The sequence below is a fragment of the Eleutherodactylus coqui genome, chromosome 5 (genome assembly GCF_035609145.1).
Source record: "Eleutherodactylus coqui strain aEleCoq1 chromosome 5, aEleCoq1.hap1, whole genome shotgun sequence".
Classification (NCBI taxonomy): Eukaryota; Metazoa; Chordata; class Amphibia; order Anura; family Eleutherodactylidae; genus Eleutherodactylus; species Eleutherodactylus coqui.
The window spans coordinates 24,004,406-24,028,921 of record NC_089841.1 but is presented as its reverse complement, the minus strand read 5'-3'; the positions used below and the strand labels follow the sequence as shown (position 1 = coordinate 24,028,921).

At 43.5% G+C, this 24,516-nt stretch overlaps 2 protein-coding genes across 2 annotated transcripts in view; both read left to right on the top strand.

Annotated features, from left to right (window-relative positions):
• Nucleotides 1-24,516, top strand: part of LOC136627320 (zinc finger protein 850-like) — a 580,493-nt gene that overhangs the window by 310,135 nt on the left and 245,842 nt on the right. The window lies entirely within an intron of this gene.
• On the top strand, nucleotides 17,954-22,972 carry LOC136627340 (oocyte zinc finger protein XlCOF29-like). Its single transcript, XM_066602356.1, has 3 exons — nucleotides 17,954-18,025; nucleotides 18,877-18,980; nucleotides 22,648-22,972. Exons 2-3 carry the CDS (start codon nucleotides 18,885-18,887, stop codon nucleotides 22,885-22,887), a joined length of 336 nt encoding a protein of 111 aa, XP_066458453.1. The 5' UTR covers nucleotides 17,954-18,025; nucleotides 18,877-18,884; the 3' UTR covers nucleotides 22,888-22,972.

The window sequence follows — 24,516 nt, the reverse complement described above, 5'->3', positions numbered from 1 at the left end:
CATTGCCGATTCCAGCCTCCTGATTGGCTGGAATCGGCACACGTGACGGGGCGGAGCTACGTGATGACGCGCAGAAGGGGGCGGAGCCAGAACGCCGCTCGTGCCGAGACCGAAGAGAAAGGAGAAGACCCTTCTGCGCAAGCGCGTCTAATCGGGAGATTAGACGCTGAAGTTAGACGGCACCATGGCGACGAGGACGCTAGCAACGGAACAGGTAAGTGAATAACTTCTGTATGGCTCATATTTAATGCACGATGTATATTACAAAGTGCATTAATATGGCCATACAGAAGTGTATAACCCCACTTGCTGCCGCGGGACAACCCCTTTAAGTGAGCTGCAAACCAAGCAACTTCAACAGTTGAGCGATTCTCACTCACTTGCTCTGTCAGGACCTGTGTTGCTCTTTTGAGTGATTACTCTGACTGTCATCCTGTGTAAAAGCACCATTAGATGATGATTACATTTTGCTACATGACTTGTTAATTGTATAGAGATGTTATAAAATATCAGTATCATTTATAAGGTTTGTAGTATTAAAGAATAATCTACTTTATTCTTGGCAGATGACTGTATCGGGAGCTCAGAGGGACGTCTGATATCTGCAGACTGTAAAGCAGAGGATTGTGGTATCACACAAGATACATATGAAGAACCTGCCATTATCCCAGTTATCCCCTCAGCCCTTCACAGCAAAGATCCATCATCTGATCCTCCTATACAGGTCTCATCTTTTGAGTCATCACAAACTGATAAGCGGAGTAAATGTCACAGAAGGGGAGAACATCAAGGAGCTCAAACAGTGGGGAAGCCATATTCATGTTCAGAATGTGGGAAATGTTTTATTCAGAAATCAGATCTTGCTAGACATCAAAGACATCATACAGGAGAGAAACCATTTTCTTGTTCAGAATGTGGGAAATGTTTTACTCAGAAATCAGACCTTGGAAGACATCAGAGAAGTCACACAGGGGAGAAGCCATTTTCATGTCCAGAATGTGGGAGATGCTTTGCAGCGAAATCAGACCTTGTTAATCATCAGAGAAGTCACACAGGAGAAAAGCCATTTTCTTGTTCAGAATGTGGGAAATGTTTTGCAGATAAAAAAGGCCTGGTTACACATCAGAGAACTCACACCGGAGAGAAGCCGTATTCATGTCCAATATGTGGAAAATGTTTTACAGTCAAATCAGCTCTCGTAACACATCAGAGAATTCACACAGGAGAGAAACCATATTCATGTTCAGAATGTGGGAAATGTTTTACAGAGAAATCATTTTTTGTTCGGCATCAGCGAGTTCACACTGGAGAGAAGCCGTTTTCTTGTTCAAAATGTGGAAAATGTTTTACTTGGAAAGCAGCCCTTGTTACACATCAGAGAATTCACTCAGGGGAGAAACCGTTTTTGTGTTCAGAATGTGGGAAATGTTTTACTCAGAAAGCAGCCCTTGTTAAACATATGAGAATTCACACAGGAGAGAAGCCATTTTCTTGTTCAGAATGTGGGAAATGTTTTACAGTGAAATTAAGATTAGTTCAGCATCAGAGAATTCACACAGGAGAGAAGCCGTTTTCTTGTTCAGAATGTGGGAAATGTTTTACAGTGAAATCAAGGTTAGTTCAGCATTTCAGAATTCACACAGGAGAGAAGCCATTTTCTTGTTCAGAATGTGGGAAATGTTTTACAGTGAAATCAAATCTAATTCTGCATCAGAGAACTCACACAGGGGAGAAGCCGTTTTCTTGTTCTAAATGTGAGAAATGTTTTACTCAGAAAGCAGTCCTTCTTAAACATGTGAGAATTCACACAGCAGAGAAGCCATTTTAAGTCTGGAATGTGGGAAATATTTTGCAGAGAAATCAAATCTAGTTCAGCATCAGAGAATTCACACAAGAATGAAACCGGTTTCTTGTTCAGAATGTGGGAAATGTTTTACCCAGAAGCATACATATAAAACTGTTGGCTCACTTCAAATCTGACATGTTATGATTAAGAGCTGAAAGACGTAGGCGGTTGGTCTTATAGGGTTGTACACCGCAAGTTTTGATCCTGTCTGACATTTTATACCAACGCTGGAAATGATTTCCTTGTGATTAATATTTGAGGACTGAAGGCACAACTCTTTTCATCAAGAACATTTTTGAAACATTGGAATTAACTCGAATCTTCTTTATTTAATTTAAGCAGCCAGTATTGATGTGTTTCAGGGATGCTGCCCCTTCCTCAGAAACGGATGGGCAAAGTGCTAAGTACAATAATTAAGAAAGTAGAACAAACGGAGTAAAAGAAATAATGAGCGAAAGGAAAAATATGCATAAAAAGAACAAAACAGAACATGTGCTTGTGGTTTGTGAAGAATCGCTGTATCTATTAGTTTATATAGTTAGTGTGATTTGGTAAACAGACTGGTAGTATGTATAGATCAGGGGTCCCCAACTCCAGTCCTCAGGGACCGCCAACAGGGCATGTTTTCAGGATATCCTATAGTAAGAACCCCTGTGGCAATGTCTAAGGCACCGACAATAATTACATCCCTGTGCAATACCGAGGAAATCCTGAAAACATGGCCTGTTGGCGGTCCCTGAGGACTGGAGTTGGGGAACACTGGTATAGATCATGAGTAGAGGAAGGAGGGTTTGTTAAACGTGGCAGATCTCAACTGAAGGGCGACTTTACACAAACTGATCCCTATTGTGAAGTCCACACAGAGGATTCGCAGCCAATTGCACACAAAAGATATGTACTTTCGCTTTTTCCTTGCACTTGCGGATATGAACTGTGTTTTTCGCGACTGGAGGTAAAATTGCAGCATACTCTATTTTGCTGTGGACTCCACACGGACGGCCTGCATTGAAGTCAATGGAGGCACGACCCATAACCCGTCTGCAATTGACATTGAAGATGGGTCGCTGGTACCCACATCATCGCCTCGCAACAGCGCTGGAAAATCAAACATTTAAGAAAGCCGTCATGGTCATCCACAATTAACATTTTGCAGATGCGGGGGGAGGAGTCACAGCTGTATTCCGCTGCGGAAACCCACATACGGAATCTGTCTCATTTGTGTGCAGCCAGCCTAAGTTCACAGAACTCCAATATAGTTGATAATAGCAGGTATAAATAAATATTCTACAGCCTTTGGTTTTCTTCCCATCATTATTATTTTAGCCAGTTCTGTATTCAATGTAAGTTGCAATATGTAGCTAAAAAGATTTCTGATGCTCTTCCGCAACTGCCTCCGAACAAATGTAATAATAAATACAGTTTAAGAACAGGGTAAAAAGTTGAACAAAAAATCTATAGCAATGTGTAGCGAAAAGCATCGATGTAAGCTAAAAGAAATGAATATGTAGCAATATGTATAAAAATGTTTAAATAAAATCAAATCTAAAACCTGAAATAAATGACAAGATGTCTGAAACAAATGTTATGGACTGACTAAACATAAAAGAATAGAAAGAAATATCTAAAATGACACAATTCATTAATATAATAATGTGGAGGGTAGAGAGGTGGGTAACAAGCTGCTTCCTTTTCTGTATCAGTAGTAACAAGTAGGATCTTTCTTCTACCGGATGATGAGTTGGGGGTTGTCTGATTTTGGAATCAACTCCTGGGGTATTATCACTGTGATTGGAAATAGAAAGAAGTGGTATCAGTGATTGTGGGGAGGGGTTGATACCTGGGACAGCCGGCAGCTAATTTCACGCTGCAGACTCCCGAGTGTGCGGTCCTGCCTTCTGCTGAGAGACCCCAGTAATGGTTTGTAATAACTGCGGTCTGTTAGTGCACTGCTGGCCTTGTGATTAGTCCAGCCCGTGGTAACTGATAGCTGAAGAGGAGAACGAACCATCCGGTGTAAGCAAGGTATGTGCTGAATAAATTATATATATTGGTGTAAGTTCTACAGTATAACGTATACCAGCTGTACTTATATAAATATATACAGCAGATAACCAAGTTACAGCTGCATGCTTCATATCACTATATATTTATTATACACGCGCACACACACCTCTTTATATAGTGATCTGGATGCATACTTGTGTAACCTGGGTCCGGAGAGCACCGCATTGTCCTAGAAGGTGTGTGGAGACACATAGGAGGTGAGTGAGGAGACTTAGAAGGCTACAGGGGATTAACCCATCAGATACAACCGGATCTGCTCCAACCCAACAGACAGAGAGGAACATTTGTACCATCTTAAAAGGACATTTATAAATCAGGGCTACCATCCCATCTCAATTGATGACAAATCACCAAAGCCACCAGGATACCCAGAAATCAACTACTCCAATAGAAGGAGAAGGAAAGAAACAATCGTGTGCCTCTAGTAGTGACCTACAATCCGCAACTAGAGATACTAAGGAAAACCGCAAGAAAACTCCACCATACCTACACAAGGATGACCGTCTGAAAACCATATTCCCGGACCCTCCGCTTCTGTGTTACAGGCAACCTCCTAACTTGAGAAACTTTATAATCAGGAGTGCATTGCCCTCTGACATACAAAAAGGAACTTATCCCTGTAATGTAAGGAGCTGTAAGACCTGCTCACATGTACTGACTGCGGACAGGATACGGATCCCCAACACACAGCAAGACTATAAGATCCCAGGGACATTTACATGTTCCTCGTCCAATGTGGTGTACCTGATCATGTGCAGTAAATGTCCTGTTGGGGGTCTTTATGTTGGGGAAACAGGACAGAAACTGAAAGCCAGGATGAGATCCCATCGCCACACGATTGAACACCGAAAAAGGGAATTACCTGTGGCCGAGCACTTCTCTAACCATGGGCATGACATAGGAGATATGAGAGTTTTGATATTGAAGGGTGGTTTCAAGTCGCAAAACCACAGAAGAATTTGGGAATATAAATTGATAACTTTCGACACACTGAATACTGGGTTAAATTATTCCCCAGGATTTATGCGTGAATGGGAAGTGTGAGACATTTATTGCACAGATAAGACCCTCATCAACAGTAATTCAGGGACCATAAATTTATAATCGCTTATCAGTGTCTGGTTAAAAATGTTTGTGTACCTCTTGTAGCATTCCTGGCCTGACCCCCCCCCCCCCCAACAGTAATTCAGGGACCATAAAACTTTCACTCCGCTACCAGTGCCTAGACAAAAAAGTTTGTTTTCCGTTGCAGAATTCCTTTTAAGTGCGAACCAATCCCATCCATGTCTGTGCCTTGTCATAAGTATGTATGTTATAAGTGTGTATAAATATCCATGCCTCTTCAGATCTATTCCATTTTTAGTCTGACAAAGAGCCAGAGAGGTTCGCAAGCTCACTATTACATCATGTGTTTTTGTTAGCCATTAAAAGGTATCATATCTACAAGATTACGTGGTTTCTCTTGCTGGGAACAATCACACCTGTCTGGCACAAATACACTGACTAGGGTAGAAATGTGGGCCGGAGTCCTTGGCGGGGTGAAACTCTGCCATGTTTGGGCGCTCTGATTTTCTTTGTGTGTGATACCATCTTTAAGTTCCTTGGACCCACCTATGCTGTGGGTGCACAAAGACTTCCCATTGCGGTGTTTTACCTGTCTGGCACAAATACACTGACTGACTGACTAGGGTAGAAATGTGGGCCGAGGTCTTTGGCGGGGTATGCCATGTTTGGGCGCTCTGATATCTTTATGTGTAATACTTCCTTGGGTTCCAGGGGCCCGCTTATGTCATTTTGTGACGGAGGTGGCACAGGATTGGAATGATGATCGTACGTCAATTTATCATCAATTCTCAACCGCATTGTGGGCTATTGCCCACACTTTAAAAGAAGGTCGCTACATGGCCCTGCCAACCCTCTGCAGTGTGTGCTTCCGGTTCCTCCTCATCCAGTACGCACTTATAAATAGACATGAGGGTGGTGTGGCTATGAAGCCAGCGTGTGGCATGAGGGCAGCTGAACGCTGGGCAGGAAAACTTTTGTGTGCGCTGTGGATGCAGGGTCGTGCGGGGGGGGAGGGGTTGGACAGCAATGCCAGCATGTAACCCAGGAGAATAGGCAGCGGTGGCACCCGCAGGCAGTGATTGTCCTTGGTTGGAGGTAGTGTGGTGCTTAGCTAAGATGTTCCAGCACGTGTGCCTTGCTAATGAGGGTTTGTCTGAAGTAAAGTGTTAGGGGGGTGACGCCAGACCCTTGCCCCTAATTGGCTTAATAGTGGGACCTGGGAGCCCAAGGAACTCAAAGACTTCCCATTGCGGTGTTAAGCTATCTATAACCTACACAGAATGAATTGTGTGGGGATACATGGATTTCCCGTTGCTATGTAACTCGCGGCACCTTGGGTCACACAAGGTGGAGGCTGGGACCGAGCCTCCTCATCCAATATGCACTTATAAATAGGCATGAGGGTGGGGTGGCTATGAAGCGAACGTGTGGCATGAGGGCAGCTGAATGCTGCGCAGGGAAACTTTTGTGTGCGCTGTGGATGCAGGGTCGTGCGGGGTTGTTGGAGAGCAATGCCAGCATGAAACCCAGGAGAAGAGGCAGCGGTGTCACCCGCAGGCAGTGATTGTCCTTGGTTGCAGGAAGTGTGCTGCTTAGCTAAGATGTGCCAGCGTGTGTGCCTTGCTAATGAGGGTTTGTCCGCAGTAAATTGTTAGGGGGGGGGGGGGGGTGACACTAGACTCTTGCCCCCATTTTGGCTTAATAATGGGATCTGGGAGCCTCAGATGCAGCCATGCATGCTGCCCCTGCCCTTCCCTATCCGTTTCTGTGGTGTTTCCATGACTTTCTGATGTTTTCTGGTGTTTGACAAGTCATCACTTATGCTGAGCATTGGTCCCATACAAAAATGCTCGAGTCGCCCATTGACTTCAATGGGGTTCATTACTCGAAACAAGCTCTCGAGCAACGAGCACCCGAGCATTTTGGTGCTCGCTCATCTCTACCCTTTACCAATTGGAATTGTGCACCCTCATAGATTTCTACGGGGACCATTGATGCACAAATGCACTGTAAATAGATCAGGTTCTATATTTATTGCACACGAGAGAAATGCACCTGCGAATAAAAAACATGTGAATGATCCAATTGATATCAATGGGTTCTCTTCTCTGCGTTTTGCGTGCGTACATTTTGAATTTGGAACACAAGAATATACCTGGAGCGCTCCATTGCGCTACCAAAACTTGGTGCCAAAAACCCGGGATGAGGTAGAATAATTATTTTTATCCACTGTACACTTGCTCATTCATTGGGACTGACATCAATTGGATCCACAGGTAAGCTTATTCTTAGACTTCTATCTGCCCCTCCCTATGGAGTGACTGCAGGCCAGTGGGCAGAGAAGGGCAGACCGTTGTGCTTGTGCCTTGTCCAAGAAACCGTCCGAGGTATACTCTTGCTGCTGCTTGTGTAAATGTATGTTTATTTGATTGTTTTGAAGTATATATGATTGTCAAATTGTGGAATGGTGTTACCGTTGTGTTTGTAGTGTGATCGTGTCATGAAGGGAGATAAGTTGTTGTTTGAAAGGCTCGTCCCCCAACCTGACTATTCCTATTATAGGAAGCTGTGGAAATTGCTGGCATAGTCATATTGGCCATCCTGTTTGTTGCTTTCATCGCTTTGTTAATGTGAAAAACTGTAACTGACCAGCAAAAAAAAGGGAACCAATTAGCCCGTCTTTTGTATCACTATGAGGGAATCGTAGTAAGGTTTTTGTGTATTTTGCCAGTAACCCGATACGCTTTCTGTCTGATTTAAGTCCAAAAGGACTGGGATCTCTGGGGAGAAGTCCTCAGTGGTCTACATGTGAACCAGTTTGACTTGTTCAAAGGTGTAGGGATCAAACGGGTGAATTACGGGCAATGCACGATGAAGGGGGACCGGAGTGGTACCTGCAAGACTGCTAAGCAGTTGGTTGAAGAGAGGGAAGGTAAAACAGCAGTGAAGGGATGTGGGAAGATGTTGACAAGAGCCTGCATGAATCCAGAATGTTGTTTGGATGTTGTGAAGTGAAATGGCAAATATTTGGAGGAGAGTTTTGGATAAAATGATGCTTGATGAATATAAGTAAGTTGGACATGGGTTGTGTTCTGAGGATCGTCGGCAACATGGGGTGACTGATGGTGGACAAACGCGTCAAAGAGTTTCTACATGCAAAAGCATGCTTTAAAGTCTGTACAAATGAATAAATGTTTATGTAGTGAGGATTAGTGTTTGAAAGCATATTAAGGTTATACTATGGTTGAAATCTGTTGTGCAGTTCTATTACTAGAAAGAGTTAATGGCTCTTTGTACTTCTCAAAGATAACAAATTCCAGAGGGAGGTGCTGTCAGCTTAGGAGAAATTTTACAGTCAATCAGGCAGATATAGGTGGATTGAGAAAGGATCTAGGTGGTTTGAGAAAGTGGAAAGTGAAGGCTGGATAACCGATCATGATAAGTGAATTGTGGTGTCACAGCACATGTATGCAGAAGGTATAAGGAAGTTGAGTTGAAAGTATATTTTATGTACAGGGATTTAAAAGTTGTATTTTCAATGTAAATTGAAAATGCGTGATTTTTGCTGCACAAGATAATTGGGATGTAATATGTCAGTTCTGATCATAAATAACCTCGATCTGTTATTTTTGTGCATTTCTGTATGTGTGAGTGTGATTTCCTCTGTATGTGTAATATACTAAATCTCCTGAGATAATTCCCTGCCCCATAATATGCCTATCATGTACATTTCTCACTCCCATACCGTGTGCACTACCCACACCCCGTCTGCTCCACGTTTTCATCGCATTGCTGTGTTGCTCCTCACTCTATCCCCTGCCCTGTACATTATTTATCACCCCACCCTCCTTTCGTTTCCAAAATGTTTGAATACCATTTGTGTTGTTTGTACTATTTGAGCTCCCCTGTGCTTCAAAAGCGCTGTGGAATAAATTGGAGCTGTTCAAATAAAGATTCTTATTATATATGATGTGTGTACTGTTGGAGTACTTAATCTGTAGCATGATAGTGATTAGAGATAAGCGAACGCACTCGTTTAGGGCGATTTTGCAATCGAGCACCGCTTTTTTTCGAGTAACTGACTATTCAGGGGGCGCCGGGGATGAGCAGGGGGTTGCAGAGGGGAGTGGGGGGGGGGGGGTAAGAGAGAGCTCCCCCCTGTTCCCCACTGCTACCCCCCGCTGCACCACGCCGCCCCCCAAATCTTTTCGCCCGAGTAGTCACTCGAAAAAGCGATGCTCGATTTGGAAATCGCCCTAAATGACTACGTTCGCTCATCTCTAATAGTGATGCTCTAATAGAGAACCAGACTATAAGGGGTGGAGCTAGATGACATAAGGAAAGGGAGAGAAGAGCAGTATGTAATGCTTTCCCCCTCCTCAATACAGAACAGTGTGTATATGCATTCTTGATGTGTGCCAACACAAGTACATGTGTATTCAAAATATTGGGTTCTACCACCTTACGAGTAATTTAAAATCTTGTTCGTGGTGGGAAGCACAGGCCATGGATTTAATAGCCCAGTTTATAGCGATGTGCCAATCCCTAATAGAGCACTGTCTCACTAGACCTCTTTCCCATTTTAGGAATGCCCCGTTTTCTCCAGAAACATTTTATCTGAGAGTATAAATTTGTTTTGTGTTTTTCTTTTTTTTTTGTAGAGTATTGGTGGGATTCAGTATCCGATCCCTCAAGAACATGGGTATGTGGACAGACTTGCACATATCTTTACTGACACCTCACCTTTATGCTAGAGAGGCTGCAGGCATAGGGGCATGCTCTTGCATATCTTTTGGAGCTGCCCACTTATTTCTAGATTATGGGGTTTGGGGTTCCGTCTCTTGAACTTACTCTCCCCTTCACCCCAAATTAAAAGTAGTCTGGGCCCGGCCCTTTTGTTGCTCGGCATTCACATCCTCCCACTGAATTTCAGAACTATCCCATGCCATGTTCTTCATGCTTTCCATCTTACGCCAGCATGAAACTGGAAAAGCAATAGAATATCTGCATCTGACAGTTTCAAACAGCTGTCTATATGAAGAAATGCTAGCAGTCCAAGGTGGGAAGCTGGACGCCTTCAATGACAAATGGAACATATGGCTTAACCATTCCCCTCCGTTAATCTAAAAACTCAACCCCTCTCCTTATCGGGTCACATGATGTATAAGAATGTATGATCTGTCCCTTGTACCTAATACTGATGCCCACAACCATAATTACACCTCTATGTTGTGTGGGTGTAAATACCAATACAAATTATTGGAAAGAAAATATTGGGTTCCACTTATTCCAATACTATTGAGGTTTGATGCTAAAATGTGATAATTATGTACTTGACAAACCTGATGTGTTCATGGCAAACAGAATGAAATGGATACTTAAAGGGCATCACATTGCCAATGTGGAGAGTTTCATGGTGTCAGAGATCTGCCCAGTCAACGTATTAAGACAGAGATCCAGACCCAGAGGGGTGATGATTATCCTGGATTACAAAGCTATTGTGTATACGACACATGATATATATGGTATAGTGAACAAGGTAAAGTCATATGATCTCATGATCAATTAATTAAAGGAGTTGTCTCGTGAAACCAAGTGGGGTTATACACTTCTGTATGGCCATATTAATGCACTTTGTAATGTACATCGTGCATTAATTATGAGCCATACAGAAGTTATTCACTTACCCGCTCCGTTGCTAGCGTCCCCGTCCCCATGGCTCCGTCTAATTTCGCCGTCTTCGTTGTGAATGGGGCCGCTCGTGCCGGAGAGCTGGTCCTCGTAGCTCCGCCCCGTCACGTGTGCCGATTCCAGCCAATCAGGAGGCTGGAATCAGCAATGGACGGCACAGAGCCCATGGTGCACCATGGGAGTAGACCCGCGGTGCATCGTGGGTGAAGATCCCGGCGGCCATCTTGGTAAGGGAAGAAAGAAGTCGCCGCAGAGCGGGGATTCGGGTAAGTAATAAACTTTTTTTTTTTTTTTTTAACCCATCCCTTGGGTTTGTCTCGCGCCGAACGGGGGGCCTATTGAAAAAAAAAAAACCCGTTTCAGCGTGAGACAACCCCTTTAACTGATCATGAGATGGTTGGAGCTAGATTGGGGCCCTAGAAGAAAAAGTAACAACATTGAATTCTGCTACATTATTTTTACGTAGATTCACAATTTAAATGACTGGATCCACCAGAACAAAAGTGCATCTGAGCCTGTTAAAGATCAATCCATTGCTAATGCAATCTGCCACTTGGAGGGGGTTTTTTGTAGATTTTTCCAGAAGATCATGGAAATGGACAAGCGGAACAGGTTATGCATTGATGACCGATGTTGGTAATCGCTCCTTTCCTGGGACATATCCGAGGAGGTCGTAGATGACGGCACTCGGTGTAATCTGTAGTGCTGGCTTGAAGGTAAGCACTGACTTGAGGTATACTTTTGGAATCACATTCGATATTACATCTTTGTGGCACAGTGGAATTTTTTTTTTTCTTGAACCGTTGGGTAAACCCATCTAGAAGGCAGAAGCAGTGTTTTATTGTCTTTGTACAAGTCCCGGAGATCTTCCTGGAGCAGAAATGCAGTCCTAAGCTCTTGCTCATCAACTGAAGGTTGCGGGTTTAATCCCCGCATGGTTCAGGGAGCTGGCCCAAGATGACAGCCTTCCACTAGGGAAGGAAATGACACTGCAGAAACAGTCTGCTTGCAGGGGACTTTGCTTTTGCCTATCTTAGATCTCCACCAAGGTCACACCAAGGATGTAACTCCTGAGGCTCTAAAGAACCAAGAGTAGATGCAGTAGCCGGACTTTCTTTAACTAAGGATAAGTGGATGTGGATATATCTCTGCTGCTCTTTTTGAAGAAAGAAGAATGGACGCCGACACGCTGACGGGGATACACTGGATAAACTCCTGTGCTTTCCCTGCTCACTATGAGCCGGGAGCTATCCCATTGATCCAGGAGGTACGGTGTGCTATAGTGTTTTCTGTTTGATTTGCCCCAGAGTTCACCACTACTAGCCATTAAAAGGTATCATCTACAAGATCACTATGCACCTTTCCTCCAAAACATCACCGACTGTCTGTCCGCTGTCTCTAACACCATGTCCTCTCTCTACCTAAAACTAAACCTCTCTAAAACTGACCTGCTGGTATTTCCACCATCCACTAACCGACCTCATCCTGACATCTCCATCTCAGTGTGTGGCACCATAACTCCCAGCATGCCCGATGCCTTGGGGTCATATTCATCTCTGATCTCTCTTTTACCCCCTACATCCAATCTCCCACCCGAACATGTCAGCTGTACCTCAAGAACATCGCAAGAATCCGCTCTTTTCTCACAGTGGACACTTACAACGCTTACTGTTGCCCTCATCCACTCTCGGCTCGATTATTGCAACTCGTTGCTGATCGGCCTCCCCTGCACCAGACTCTACCCTCTCCAATCCCTCCTGAATGCTGCAGCCAGGCTCATCTTCCTGTCCAGCCGCTACTCGGACGCCTCTGCCCTGTGCCAGTCACTGCACTGGCTGCCCGTTAAATACAGAATTCAATTCAAACTCATAAAGCTCTCCACAGCACCGCGCCGCCCTACATAGGTTCCCTCATCTCAATCCATCACCCAGCCCGGGCTCTCCGCTCTGCTAATGAAACCAAACTGAGCGCCCCTTTAATTCGAACTTCTCACTCCCGCCTCCAAGACTTCTCCAGAGCAGCATCGGTCCTTTGGAACACACTACCAAAGGCTACCCACGCAATCCAGGACTCACAGAACTTCAGTCGTGCTCTAAAAACACACCTCTTCAGGGAGGCATACCGCATTCCCTAAACAAACCCCTCTGTACTCCGCCTGATAACATGCTCCCTGACCTACTGACTGCAATCCCTGCTAACCATAATAAATCGCTCCTGCAGTCATACCATTTCTGCCGTCACGTGGCTAAATGTCTGACCATTGTCTATGTGTATAGCATCCCTCACTCTCCACCTCGCCATACTGTGCACATCTCCAGCCCCCTTACCTTCTGTATCCCCCCACTACTTGTAGTATGTAAGCTCGTTGGAGCAGGACCCTCACCCCTATTGTTTCCATCAGCTGATTGCTACATATAACCGGGGCATTTGTACTTTTGTCTTTCTGTATCCCCCTGTTTTTGTAAGCGCTGCGGAATATGTTGGCGCTATACAAATAAAGTTTCTTATTATTACACACATACAGCTCTGCTACACCCACAATACACATACAGTACAGGAGCGTGTACATTACACACATACAGCTCTGCAACATCCACAATACATATACAGTACAGGAGAGTGTACATTACACACATACAGCTCTGCTACATCCACAGTACACATACAGTACAGGGGCGTGTACATTACACACATACAGCTCTGCTACATCCACAATACATATACAGTACAGGAGCGTGTACATTACACACATACAGCTCTGCTACATCCACAATACACATACAGTACAGGGGCGTGTACATTACACACATACAGCTCTGCTACATCCACAATACACATACAGTACAGGAGCGTGTACATTACACACATACAGCTCTGCTACATCCACAGTACACATACAGTACAGGGGCGTGTACATTACACACATACAGCTCTGCTACATCCACAATACACATACAGTACAGGAGCGTGTACATTACACACATACAGCTCTGCTACATCCACAATACACATACAGTACAGGAGCGTGTACATTACACACATACAGCTCTGCTACATCCACAATACATATACAGTACAGGAGCGTGTACATTACACACATACAGCTCTGCTACATCCACAATACACATACAGTACAGGAGCGTGTACATTACACACATACAGCTCTGCTACATCCACAGTACACATACAGCACAAGAGCGTGTACATTACACACATACAGCTCTGCTACATCCACAATAAACATACAGTACAGGAGCGTGTACATTACACACATACAGCTCTGTAACATCCACAATACACGTACAGTACAGGAGCGTGTACATTACACACATACAGCTCTGCTACATCCACAATACACATACAGTACAGGAGCGTGTACATTACACACATACAGCTCTGCTACATCCACAATACACATACAGTACAGGAGCGTGTACATTACACACATACAGCTCTGCTACATCCACAATACACATACAGTACAGGAGCGTGTACATTACACACATACAGCTCTGCTACATCCACAATACACATACAGTGCAGGAGCGTGTACATTACACACATACAGCTCTGCTACATCCACAATACACATACAGTACAGGAGCATGTACATTACACACATACAGCTCTGCTACATCCACAGTACACATACAGTACAGGGGCGTGTACATTACACACATACAGCTCTGCTACATCCACAATACACATACAGTACAGGAGCGTGTACATTACACACATACAGCTCTGCTACATCCACAATACACATACAGTACAGGAGCGTGTACATTACACACATACAGCTCTGCTACATCCACAATACACATACAGTACAGGAGCGTGTACATTACACACATACAGCTCTGCTACATCCACAATACACATACAATACAGGAGCGTGTACATTACACACATACAGCTCTGCTACATCCACAATACACATACAGTACAGGAGCGTGTACATTACACACATACAGCTCTGCTACATCCGCAATACAGTACAGGAGCGTGTACATTACACACATACAGCTCTGCTACATCCAGCATACACATACAGTACAGGAGCGTGTACATTACACACATACAGCTCTGCTACATCCACAGTACACATACAGTACAGGAGCGTGTACATTACACACATACAGCTCTGCTACATCCACAATACACATACAGTACAGGAGCGTGTACATTACACACATACAGCTCTGCTACATCCACAATACACATACAGTACAGGAGCGTGTACATTACACACATACAGCTCTGCTACATCCACAATACACATACAGTACAGGAGCGTGTACATTACACACATACAGCTCTGCTACATCCACAGTACACATACAGTACAGGAGCGTGTACATTACACATACAGCTCTGCTACATCCACAATACACATACAGTACAGGAGCGTGTACATTACACACATACAGCTCTGCTACATCCACAATACACACAGTACAGGAGCGTGTACATTACACACATACAGCTCTGCTACATCCACAGTACACATACAGTACAGGAGCGTGTACATTACACACATACAGCTCTGCTACATCCACAATACACATACAGTACAGGAGCGTGTACATTACACACATACAGCTCTGCTACATCCACAATACACATACAGTACAGGAGCGTGTACATTACACACATACAGCTCTACTACATCCACAATACACATACAGTACAGGAGCGTGTACATTACACACACAGCACTGCTACATCCACAATACACATACAGTACAGGAGCGTGTACATTACACACATACAGCTCTGCTACATCCACAATACACATACAGTACAGGAGAGTGTACATTACACACATACAGCTCTGCTACATCCACAGTACACATACAGTACAGGGGCGTGTACATTACACACATACAGCTCTGCTACATCCACAATACACATACAGTACAGGGGCGTGTACATTACACACATACAGCTCTGCTACATCCACAATACACATACAGTACAGGAGCGTGTACATTACACACATACAGCTCTGCTACATCCACAATACACATACAGTACAGGAGCGTGTACATTACACACATACAGCTCTGCTACATCCACAATACACATACAGTACAGGAGCGTGTACATTACACACATACAGCTCTGCTACATCCAGCATACACATACAGTACAGGAGCGTGTACATTACACACATACAGCTCTGCTACATCCACAATACACATACAGTACAGGAGCGTGTACATTACACACATACAGCTCTGCTACATCCACAATACACATACAGTACAGGAGCGTGTACATTACACACATACAGCTCTGCTACATCCACAATACACATACAGTACAGGAGCGTGTACATTACACACATACAGCTCTGCTACATCCACAATACACATACAGTACAGGAGCGTGTACATTACACACATACAGCTCTGCTACATCCACAAAACACATACAGTACAGGAGCGTGTACATTACACACATACAGCTCTGCTACATCCACAATACACATACAGTACAGGAGCGTGTACATTACACACATACAGCTCTGCTACATCCACAATACACATACAGTACAGGAGCGTGTACATTACACACATACAGCTCTGCTACATCCACAATACACATACAGTACAGGAGCGTGTACATTACACACATACAGCTCTACTACATCCACAATACACATACAGTACAGGAGCGTGTACATTACACACATACAGCTCTGCTACATCCACAATACACATACAGTACAGGAGCATGTACATTACACACATACAGCTCTGCTACATCCACAATACACATACAGTACAGGAGCGTGTACATTACACACATACAGCTCTGCTACATCCACAATACACATACAGTACAGGAGCGTGTACATTACACACATACAGCTCTGCTACATCCACAATACACATACAGTACAGGAACGTGTACATTACACACATACAGCTCTGCTACATCCACAATCCACAATACACATACAGTACAGGAGCGTGTACATTACACACATACAGCTCTGCTACATCCACAATACACATACAGTACAGGAGCGTGTACATTACACACATACAGCTCTACTACATCCACAATACACATACAGTACAGGAGCGTGTACATTACACACATACAGCTCTGCTACATCCACAATACACATACAGTACAGGAGCGTGTACATTACACATACAGCTCTGCTACATCCACAATACACATACAGTACAGGAGCGTGTACATTACACACATACAGCTCTGCTACATCCACAATACACATACAGCACAGGAGCGTGTACATTACACACATACAGCTCTACTACATCCACAATACACATACAGTACAGGAGCGTGTACATTACACACATACAGCTCTGCTACATCCACAATCCACAATACACATACAGTACAGGAGCGTGTACATTACACACATACAGCTCTGCTACATCCACAATACACATACAGTACAGGAGCGTGTACATTACACACATACAGCTCTGCTACATCCACAATACACATACAGTACAGGAGCGTGTACATTACACACATACAGCTCTGCTACATCCACAATACACATACAGTACAGGAGCGTGTACATTACACACATACAGCTCTGCTACATCCACAATACACATACAGTACAGGAGCGTGTACATTACACACATACAGCTCTACTACATCCACAATACACATACAGTACAGGAGCGTGTACATTACACACATACACCTCTGCTACATCCACAATACACATACAGTACAGGAGCGTGTACATTACACACATACAGCTCTGCTACATCCACAATACACATACAGTACAGGAGCGTGTACATTACACACATACAGCTCTGCTACATCCACAATACACATACAGTACAGGAGCGTGTACATTACACACATACAGCTCTGCTACATCCACAATACACAGTATATTTAGCAACAGAACCGCTCTTTTCTCCTTAGGGAGAGCAACTATATACTATAAACTAAGTGAGGAGACTCAAATGGCCACGCACGCTCCTCTGGGTAATATGCAAATAAGGGAGATGGAATAAATCCTCCACAGTGCCACCTATTGAAACAGCTGTATGTACATGGAGTCTGGCTTTGCTTTTGATTCCCAGTCATTGTAACAAGACTTGTATAAAAAGTCCCACTTTGACTCGAAGGAATGATGCCTTCCAATAGGTGGCACTGTGGAGGATTTATTCCATCTCCCTTATTAGCAACAGAACCTAATGGTCTCTGGTCATGTGATCCCTGACTCCTCCCACACCATTGATCACATGATTGTGACATCATCACAGGTCCTGGAAGCTCACAACTGTCTGGCACTGTGGATGGAGTCCTGAGTGAGTTGAGCAGCGGCGCTTAGAAGACGAGAAAGAGGTAAGTATTTTGGTTTCAGACAGTCACTGTTACTACTGGGGCCGCTGTGGGTGTGACCATTACTGCAGTGGGGGAAGGGGGTCACGTTTACTGCTCGGTCTTCTGGGGGATGATGTTGGGGGTCACTGTTACTACTGGGGGCGATATATGGGGAGGACTCTGCTGTCCGATGTCACACATACATCCTTTTCTGGAGGAGCCACGGGCATGGCTTGATAGGCATTCTGCCAGGACAGCCTGGGGCGTTACAGAGGGCCCCCGGCTGCCATGACACCTGCACGGCTCCCTGCGATCTCATCCCATTTTAAATGGCGCTATCAGAATTGACAGCTTATCGGAGTTGGTATCAGCCGCAATAAACAGCCGGCGCTCGCGCTGTATGGAGGGAGATCGCCGCGCGTTCATACATACCCCGACGCTGCAGGACGTACATGTACTACCTATAGCACTAAGGGGTTAAAGGATTCCAGCAAATGTTTTTATAACATTTCCTATTAAATGAATTCCCAATAAAGTATTTCTAAGGTTCTCCCACATTAAATGCTGCTATTAAAAATCCTACTTGTCCCTCACAATACCGGCGCTCATCCAGCTTTATTAGCAGATATAATAGCAATTGTCGTTGGGCGGTGGGGATGAGAAATGGCTGCAGGAAGGGGTTAACGGGAGGCTGTCCGGAGGATTCTGCTGCCCGATGTCACACATACATCCCAACACGCATGTACATTGCAGACATCTATATTGTGCGCTAAAACACTGCAGCGCTTCAGAGAAAACCCTGTAAAAAGCAGCTGAACTTGGAGATGTTGGTTTTTGTGGTTTTTACATCGGTTCATATTGTTTCCATTCAGGTCCCTACATGACTGATTCATCAGAGATGGAGAAGAATAGAAACAAGATGGCGGAGAGTGTATTCAACCTCACTCTAGAGATACTCCTCCAGCTGACTGGGGAGGTGAGAGATTCTGATGATGTCACATTACATCATTCATATCTATGGTAATAACAGATGATGTCACTGGAGAGGGGAGAGATTCTGATGATGTCACATTACATTATTCTTATCTATGGTAATAACAGATGATGTCACTGGAGAGGGGAGAGATTCTGATGATGTCACATTACATTATTCTTATCTATGGTAATAACAGATGATGTCACTGGAGAGGGGAGAGATTCTGGTGATGTCACATCACATCATTCTTATCTATGGTAATAACAGATGATGTCACTGGAGAGGGGAGAGATTCTGGTGATGTCACATTACATCATTCTTATCTGTGGTAATAACAGATGATGTCACTGGAGAGGGGAGAGATTCTGATGATGTCACATTACATTATTCTTATCTATGGTAATAACAGATGATGTCACTGGAGAGGGGAGAGATTCTGGTGATGTCACATCACATCATTCTTATCTATAGTAATAACAGATGATGTCACTGGAGGGGGGAGAGATTCTGATGATGTCACTTTACATTATTCTTATCTATGGTAATAACAGATGATGTCACTGGAGAGGGGAGAGATTCTGATGATGTCACATTACATCATTCTTATCTATGGTAATAACAGATGATGTCACTGGAAAAGGGAGAGATTCTGATGATGTCACATTACATCATTCTTATCTGTGGTAATAACAGATGATGTCACTGGAGAGGGGAGAGATTCTGATGATGTCACATTACATCATTCTTATCTGTGGTAATAACAGATGATGTCACTGGGGAGGTGAGAGATTCTGGTGATGTCACATTACATCATTCTTATCTATGGTAATAACAGATGATGTCACTGGAGGGGGGAGAGATTCTGGTGATGTCACATTACATTATTCTTATCTATAGTAATAACAGATGATGTCACTGGAGAGGGGAGAGATTCTGGTGATGTCACATCATTCTTATCTATGGTAATAACAGATGATGTCACTGGAGAGGGGAGAGATTCTGGTGATGTCACATTACATTATTCTTATCTATGGTAATAACAGATGTTGTCACTGGAGAGGGGAGAGATTCTGGTGATGTCACATCACATCATTCTTATCTATAGTAATAACAGATGATGTCACTGGAGGGGGGAGAGATTCTGATGATGTCACATTACATTATTCTTATCTATGGTAATAACAGATGATGTCACTGGAGAGGGGAGAGATTCTGATGATGTCACATTACATCATTCTTATCTATGGTAATAACAGATGATGTCACTGGAAAAGGGAGAGATTCTGATGATGTCACATTACATCATTCTTATCTATGGTAATAACAGATGATGTCACTGGAAAAGGGAGAGATTCTGATGATGTCACATTACATCATTCTTATCTGTGGTAATAACAGATGATGTCACTGGAGGTGAGAGATTCTGATGATGTCACATTGCATTATTCTTTTCTATTGTAATAACAGATGAGGTCACTGGAGAGGGGAGAAATTCTGATGATGTCACATTACATCATTCTTATCTATGGTAATAACAGATGATGTCACAGGAAAGGGGAGATATTCTGATGATGTCACATTACATCATTCTTATCTATGGTAATAACAGATGATGTCACTGGAAAGGGGAGATATTCTGATGATGTCACATTACATAATTCTTCTCTATGATAATAACAGATGATGTCACTGGAGAGGGGAGAGATTCTGATGATGTCACATCACATCATTCTTATCTATGGTAATAACAGATGATGTCACTGTAGGGGGGAGAGATTCTGATGATGTCACATTACATCATTCTTATCTATGGTAATAACAGATGATATCACTGGAAAAGGGGAGAGATTCTGATGATGTCACATTACATCATTCTTATCTATAGTGATAGCAGATGATGTCACTGGAGAGGGGAGAGATTCTGATTATGTCACATTACATCATCCTTATCTATGGTAATAACAGATGTCACTGGAGGGGGGAGAGATTCTGATGATGTCACATTACATCATTCTTATCTATAGTGATAGCAGATGATGTCATTGGAGAGGGGAGAGATTCTGATGATGTCACATTACATTATTCTTATCTATGGTAATAACATGATGTCACTGGGGAGGTGAGAGATTCTGATGATGTCACATTACATCATTCTTATCTATAGTGATAGCAGATGATGTCACTGGAGAGGGGAGAGATTCTGATTATGTCACATTACATCATCCTTATCTATGGTAATAACAGATGTCACTGGAGGGGGGAGAGATTCTGATGATGTCACATTACATCATTCTTATCTATGGTAATGACTGATGATGTCACTGGAGAGGGGAGAGATTCTGATGATGTCACATTACATCATTCTTATCTATAGTGATAGCAGATGATGTCATTGGAGAGGGGAGAGATTCTGATGATGTCACATTACATTATTCTTATCTATGGTAATAACATGATGTCACTGGGGAGGTGAGAGATTCTGATGATGTCACATTACATCATTCTTATCTATGGTAATGACTGATGATGTCACTGGAGAGGGGAGAGATTCTGATGATGTCACATTACATCATTCATATGTATGGTGATAGGGGTCAATCATATTTTTAATAACCTAACATAAGAAAGATAAGGAAACAGTGTAATAAATGTGACATTAGTTATTTGGTTATATAATGTTATGTATTATGGAAATGAAAAATATGTAAAACATTCCGGAAGTTGCTAGTAGAACTTGGATATAGAATCATATGTAGAAAGGTATATTCAAGCGTTTATTTGGATGATGACTTTAAAATACTAAATGTATAATTAATTAGATTTTATTCAGCTATCTTACTGAATCCCAACTTCTTAACAATGTACTGACTCCCAAGTAGGTGGTTAAAACCAGTTCTATGTGTTTAACTAGAAACAATGCCCCCTCTTTTGATGTGCAAATTGTTGATGGACCTTGAAGATTACATTTCTTCCCAAACAAGAAGTGTAATCTTAAAAATGTACTCAGACAGTACAAAGTCAACCTTTATTATCATATGTAACTGTTTTATGTCCACTTCAAACAGTTTTGCTGATACCTTTTGTTTAGAAGGCTTTTGATTTACAGCCCTATTGTAATCTGTTGGAATGTGGACTTGGTCAGCAAAAGTAGATTGAAACTTAGTATCAGGTAACATATGGAAACGCCTTCTTTCCATCTTGCATATAAACTAGCAAATGTTCAAAATAAACTAGAACTCATGCTGATTTACTAGACGGTCTGTGTAGTGGATTATTATGGTTCTCTATGAGTACTCAATATAATATTTCCTCTTAATTTGGACTCAGGCAACATTCGCATTTCGGTCTGTGTTCCAGACCTCCCAACTATGGTAATAACAGATGATGTCACTGGAGAGGGGAGAGATTCTGATGATGTCACATTACATCATTCTTATCTATGGTAATGACTGATGATGTCACTGGAGAGGGGAGAGATTCAGATGATGTCACATTGCATCATTCGTATGTATGGTAATAACAGATGATGTCACTGGAGAGAGGAGAGATTCTGATGATGCCACTTTACATCATTCTTATCTATGGTAATAACAGATGATGTCACTGGAGAGGTGATGGACTCTGGAAATGTGTATAGTGATATTTATTAATGTCTCCCCATACACAGGATTACACAGTAGTGAAGAAGACCTCTAGTGATGGCTGTCAGGCCCCCATGTGTGATAGATGGGGGAGACCCCTGAGCTCAATCACGAGGCCCTCACTTCACCCCCTGATACATGAGGACATCAATGTACAGAAGATTCTAGAACTCACCAACAAGATGATTGAGCTGCTGACTGGAGAGGTGACGCTGCAGGGAATGCTGGGACATTATACAGTAACAGCACTGGAGGCTTCTGGGTGATGACTGTATATTGTGTTGTCAGGTTCCTATAAGGTGTCAGGATGTCGCTGTCTATTTCTCCGTGGAGGAGTGGGAGTATTTAGAAGGACACAAGGATCTGTACAAGGAGGCCATGATGGAGACCCGCCAGCCGCTCCCATCACCAGGTAATGGATATATTTAGCAGGATTGTAGCTGGGAGGGAGGAAGGTGCTGGGCAGGCAGAAAACTGAGCTAGTTGTATTAGTAGAGCCACTCACTTCACGGTTGTTGAGTAAAGTCAGTGTATAATCAGAAGGCCTACAGATCAGCAATACTCAATTACTAATAGCTGACATGTAAGCATTCCGGCCATACAGTGATGCTAGTCAGAGACTGCCCGGCGGACGGCTGCTGTATCAAGCGTTAGCTAGAGAATGCGGCTGCAGAAGATCTCTGCTCCACCAGCCCTACTGCTACAGTATCAGGCGGCGGTGCAGGGCTGGAGAGGTGCCTTGGCTCATGCTGCCTCCGAACCCCAAACTATCCCCACCAGCCCCTCCTCCACTTTGTATTTAGTGCTTGCAGGACCGGAGGAGGAGGGATCTGGGATCACCGGTAAGAGCTGCTAGGTTGTATCTACAGAGTGGATATCCAGCTTGTCCGCCTTTATTGTTCTCTTAGTTTCATATTGGTAATTTGTAGAACCCCTCTAAATTGGTGAAGGGGTCACCAGTACGGCTGTGGCTACATGGTGACTCTGGCCACAATACTCTTCTCATTGGGATGTAATGGCGGTCAGTACGGTTGTGTTGCAATTTGCTGTGACCCTACAATTACATGAAGGGGGTTAATATTTTATTATAATAGTATTATAATACTACAATAATAAAGGTGATGGGAGGGGAACAACAGAACGCCTGTCGGAATGAGCCCCATGTAGTTCTCCGGCACTGATGAAGTGCCCACATGGACCTTCACTTTGGATGGCGGACCTATGTTTGTAGCCAGAAGTTCTAATAAATGCTTGTTTTTATCCTCAGTGATGCTGGAGGACCACAAACTGGTATATATCCTCCTGCACACTTGTACACTCACTCCTACCATCTCTGTGCACTGGGAGTTCACTGTGACACTGGACACCTGCATTCCTGACCTATTGTAGCAGTGATGTCCTCTGTCTACTTACTCTGCATTCACTTGTACATCATCTCTCAGTGGTAGCCCCCTCCCCAGTAATGCTTCAGCTCCAATAACTGCACATTATTACACAGCATGGCCTCCTCCTATGACTTGTATGCTCTGTCTATAAGGTCAGCCTCGTCTCAGTGTCGCAGATTGCCTGTGTGCCGGGGATGGAGACGGGATTCAGCAGACTGAGGAAAGAGGAATAGGAAGGATGGAGAGACGTGTGCAGGCAGTACCTGCGGGGGGCTAGGATCAGTCACTCAAGGGTTACTCAGAGTGACAGCTCTCCGCTGGGGTCTATGAGGGGGGGGACAAGTTATCACTGTTCTGCGCTTGGCTGTACATGGGACAGGGAGGGGGAGACCATCAGATAATAAGGTGCAGGGAGACTTCAGGAAGATGGATGCTTGTAATAATATGTCTTATGGTCAGAAGAATCCGGTAATCATGTCTTATTATCTGTATGTGAAGAATGACTTCAGT

Excerpts from the sequence above, each read along its gene's own strand:
- LOC136627340 (XM_066602356.1), top strand. The coding sequence starts at position 18,885 with ATGACTGATTCATCAGAGATGGAGAAGAATAGAAACAAGATGGCGGAG. Across the intron at positions 18,981-22,647 it reads TCCTCCAGCTGACTGGGGAG|GATTACACAGTAGTGAAGAA; the intron begins GTGAGAGATTCT and ends CCCCATACACAG.